Source organism: Nicotiana tomentosiformis, chromosome 12, assembly GCF_000390325.3.
Source record: "Nicotiana tomentosiformis chromosome 12, ASM39032v3, whole genome shotgun sequence".
NCBI lineage: Eukaryota > Viridiplantae > Streptophyta > Magnoliopsida > Solanales > Solanaceae > Nicotiana > Nicotiana tomentosiformis.
In genome coordinates this window covers 94710493-94715376 of record NC_090823.1, presented here as the reverse complement: position 1 = coordinate 94715376, position 4884 = coordinate 94710493, and the positions used below count along the sequence as shown (strand labels likewise).

General features: G+C 40.8%; 1 protein-coding gene across 1 annotated transcript; it reads right to left on the bottom strand.

Moving 5' to 3' along the window:
- Nucleotides 1-611: 611 nt before the first annotated feature.
- On the bottom strand, nt 612-1772 carry LOC138903061 (uncharacterized). Its single transcript, XM_070190976.1, has 2 exons — nt 1705-1772; nt 612-1197 (listed from the first exon to the last, which is right to left on the bottom strand). Exons 1-2 carry the CDS (start codon nt 1770-1772, stop codon nt 612-614), a joined length of 654 nt encoding a protein of 217 aa, XP_070047077.1.
- Between the last annotated feature and the right edge of the window lie 3112 nt (nt 1773-4884).

The following is a 4884-nucleotide window of genomic DNA, read 5'->3' as shown; positions in this document are numbered from 1 at the left end:
CATCACTAGAAATTCATAGTGCCCGTAACGAGTTCTAAAGGCTGTTTTAGATATTTCCTCTTCTCTAATTCTCAACTGGTGGTACCCCAACCTCAAGTCTATCTTTGAAAAGTACTTTGCACCCTGAAGTTGATCAAATAAATCATCAATTCTTGGCAATGGGTACTTGTTCTTAATGGTAACTTTATTCAGCTGCCGATAGTCGACGCACATTCTGAGAGACCCATCCTTCTTCTTGACAAACAAGACTGGGGCACCCCATGGTGAAACACTCGACCTGATGAAGCCCTTTTCAAGAAGGTCTTTCAACTGTTCTCTCAACTCATTAAGTTCTGCTGGAGCCATCCTATAAGGAGGTATAGATATGGGCTGAGTGTCTGGCATGAGATCGATGCCAAAGTCTATGATTCTTTCAGGAGAAAGTCCGGGAAGGTCACCTAGGAAAGCTTCTGGAAATTCTCTAACAACCGGCATAGAGTGAAGAGCTGGTGGTTCTGATTCTGGATTAATGATGTGAGCCAAATAGGCGAGACACCCCGTATCGATCATTCGTTGTTCCTTAAGGTAAGAAATAAACTTACCTACCAGCGATGTTGAACTACCCTTCCACTCTAAGACTCTTCATTTGGAAATTGGAACCCGACTATCTTGGAACGACAATCTAACATGGCATAACAGGAAGACAACCAATCCATACCCATGATCACATCGAAATCCACCATTTCTAACTCTATGAGATCGGCCTCGGTGCTGCGACCTTGGACTGAAACTGTACAACCTCTATAGACTCTTGTGACTTTCACTGACTCGCCAACTGGAGTAGATACTAGGAATGACTCACTAAGTTGTTCCGGTTCTTGACCGAGGTTAATTGCAAAGTATAGAGTCACATATGAAAATGTTGAACCTGGATCAATTATGCCATACACATTATATGAGCAGACTAGAAGTATACCTGTAATAACTTCTGCATATGCCTCTACACTCTGACGATCAAGTGTAGCAAACAAATGGGGTTGTCCCAATCCCTGAGCAACTCGATTTGCACCTCTGCCTGCCCCATGCCCTGTCTGATTATGAGAACCATGAGCCTGAGGTGGTGCAACTGTAGTAGCTGAGGAACTAGAAGGACGAGTTGATCCACCACTAAAATTACGTCGTAACTTTGGGCAGTTGGCCTTTATATGACCAATGTCTCTGCAATGATTGCAACCATGAAACCTGAGCTTGCACTGACCTACATGTTGCAGCTTACATGTTCCACAAAGACCTTATTGTTCTGAATGTTGCTCAGCATGACTCTCGCTATGTGAGGATGATGTCCTAAAATTCTGATTTTGGTGAGACTGGTTTCCATAACTCTAAGTACGTCTGAAGAAAGACCCACCACCTGATTGATGACTAGACTGAGCTAGTGCTAATGACTCCTTATTGACGTCTGAAGAAAGACCCACCACCTGATTGATGACTAGACTGAGCTAGTGCTAATGACTCCTTATTGGAGGGACCTCTTCCACCTCCGTTGGATGTACCATTAAACTTGCCTGCTGTCCGGGCTTTCTTGTTATGCTCTTTTTCTTCTCTCCTTTATTGTCTGTCTTTTTTTAAGTGCTTGGCGAATCCCACAACAGAGGAGAAAGCTGGCATTCCTACCGCTACAGCTGATGTCGTATCCTTAATATAGTAAGCCAAACTGGCAACAACCTGCGAATCTTTGCTTTTTCTGTCTTAACCATGTGAGGAGCTTGCTTAGCCAACCTTATGAATTCCATGTAGTACTCTTACACACTTTTATTCCCTTGCTTGAGCCTTAGCTTCCATATCCTCTTCCGGGATAAAATTAGCCATGAAGGCCTCTTCAAATTCTTCCCAAGTAGGCGGACCATCATCTTCATCTCTTTCCTTTTCCCACATCTCAAACTAAGCTCCAGCAACATCTCTAAGCTGGTAAGCAGCCAACTCCACAACTTCATCATCAAATGCCTTCATCGCTCGGAGGGCTTTCTTGACACCCTCCATCCACAACATTGGATCTTCATCGGCTATAGAACCATGGAATAATGGAGGACTCAACTTTAAAAATTCAATCACTCTTGAGGACTAAGAATTGTTCTGTCTATTTGATTGAGGTGGAATCTCATCTCTTCTCTCGTTCTGGCTGGCCATGAAGGCTTTAAACATCTCCATAGCACTATTGACAACATTAAACATCTGACCCACCTCTGTAGATATAGCTGTCTGAGCTAGAGCTGCTGTTGGGGGCGACATTGGATCCTGAGGTACTGAATCATCATGTTCCACCCCTCCTTCATGTTCAACCCGGGGTACTTGAACCCCCTTTGTGGATTTACCCTTCCTTTTCTAAGTTGAATCCTTCTTAGTTCTACCTTAAGCCACAATAGTAGCAATAGTTTCTTGAGCATCATCCTGAGTGTTAGTGTCAGAGTTGCGAGTAAGAGCCATTTCTGCGAGTTTTGGAGAAACGAATACATTAGATAATATTTTAGAGGTAGGCTCTACTGCACGATCTAAAGTATGAAAAAATGAGACTTTTCCTAAATGCTTGTAGCCTCTTGTTTATAAGTATGGCGCGCTTCATACCCATAAACAAGACTCTACTAACACGGCTTCATAGACTCCTAGGACTCCATAAACCCGAGGCTCTAATACCAAGTTTGTCACGACCCATTTTCTGAACAAGCCGAGACCCGCACCCGATCACTAAACGTGACCGAGTGGACCATCTGCGCCTATCAAATCTATTATAACTTCAAACTTTATATTCAACTAGGCAATACTTTAACCAAATACTTTTACTTAATTTAAAATTCTAAAATAGACCAACTCCAAAACTTTATTCATAGTAACCAATGAAATACTGCTAAGTTATTATCAAAAATATCTGAATCTTAACCCACCGACTGTGTCTATGAAGCCTTTACTGATAAACTGCCGCAATGCTCAGGACATGAGATTTCCTGGCCAGTTCTCTAAGTAAATAAAGAAATAGCTAAATAATGACAACTCAAAGGAGTACTCCACGAACAAAAGCAGAGCTCACCAATAGCACTGGAAGTGAGGAAAGTCCTAGCCCGTAGCCTGCTCGCCTGCAAAACCGGTGCCTACGTTGTGCCGCAGACCAACGTAGGTTCCCAAAAGAGAATGTCAGTACCATCCATTGTACTTAGTGAGTCTCAACGACTGGGGACAAAACTTTAATAAAATATACATTTCGAGCAAATGTTCTAAATTCATGGAAAACATAAAGCTTCTAAGAACAATTCTAAAATAATTGCATAACAACAGTTTATGAATATTCTAAAAGAAATTCTTTTCTTTTTCTTTCTTATAAAAAAAATACTTCACTTTATACTTCGAGAGTTCCAACTATCCTGACTTATTTTTGTCTTAGTCACCGTGTGATAGGCACGGGTTCGATCCCAACATGATCGAATAGGCCCAATCCACGAGGTTCCACTCGTTTCATAGTTCTCAGCGCTCATATATCATACCTTAGCCTGGCTAAATAAATTATCAGCAACGAGGCCCTCGGCTCATGTGCTTCCTACTTTGGTACAAGTAGTTTTAGGAAGTCAACGCCTTGGTCAGGACCCTTGGCCTGGACGATGACCCCTTCTCAGTATAAAGGATATTCCCACAAATCTTTTCTTTCTAAAATTTCTTCTTGTGACTTTTCAAGTATAAATCTTTTCTGGAACATCCCATACATACTCGTACTGGTATCCTCAAATTTAAATCATGGCATAAGAATGAAATAAACATTCAAAAGTATTTCTGAATCTTAACCCACCGACTGTGTCTATGAAGCCTCTACTGATAAACTGACGCAGTGCTCAGGATAAGAGATTTCCTGGCAAGTTCTCTAAGTAAACAAAGAAATAGCTAAATAATGTCAAATCAAAGGAGTACTCCACGAACAAAAGCGGATCTCACCAATAGCACTGGAAGTGAGGGAAGCCCTAGCCCGTAGCCTGCTCGCCTGCAAAACCGGTGCCTACGTTGTACCGCAGACCAACGTAGGTTCCCAAAGGAGAACGTTAGTACCATCCATTGTACTTAGTGAGTCTCAACGACTGGGGACGAAACTTTAATAAAATTTACATTTCGAGCAAATGTTCTAAATGCATGAAAAACATAAAGCTTCTAAGAACAATTCTAAAATAATTGCATAACAGCAGTTTATGAATATTCTAAAAGAAATTCTTTTCTTTTTCTTTCTTATAAAAAACATACTTCACTTTATACTTCGGGAGTTCCAACTATCCTGACTTATTTCTGTCTTAGTCACCGTGTGATCGGCACGGGTTCGATCCCAACCTAATCGAATAGGCCCAATTCACGAGGTGCCACTCGTTTCATGGTTCTCAGCGCTCAAATATCATACGTTAGCCTGGCTAAGTAAATTCTCATCAACGAGACCCTCGGCTCGTGTGATCCCTACTTTGGCACAAGTAGTTTCAGGAAGTCAATGCCTTGGTCAAGACCCTCGGCCTGGACGATGACCCCTTCTCAGAATAAAGGATACTCCCAAAAATCTTTTCTTTCTAAAATTTCTTCTTGTGACTTTTCAAGTCTAAATCTTTTCTGGAACATCCCATACATCCTCCTACTGGTATTCTTAAATGTAAATCATGGCATAAGAATGAAACAAACATTCAAAAGTATTTCTGAAGATTCTTGATTCTTCATAAATTTTCAACATAAAAATGGCATATAAGAATAACACAAAAATCTGAAAATTTATGCACATATATCATAATAAATCATATAAACTTTAGCTAGAACACTTCTAAGTTAATATGTTTTCAAATCTCAATTGCACAGGAATTATGACAGGAGCTTAAAAAAATATTTGTACTTAAA

Excerpts from the sequence above, each read along its gene's own strand:
- LOC138903061 (XM_070190976.1), bottom strand. The coding sequence starts at position 1,772 with ATGGAATTCATAAGGTTGGCTAAGCAAGCTCCTCACATGGTTAAGACA. Across the intron at positions 1,198-1,704 it reads GAAAAAGCAAAGATTCGCAG|AGACATTGGTCATATAAAGG; the intron begins GTTGTTGCCAGT and ends CAATCATTGCAG.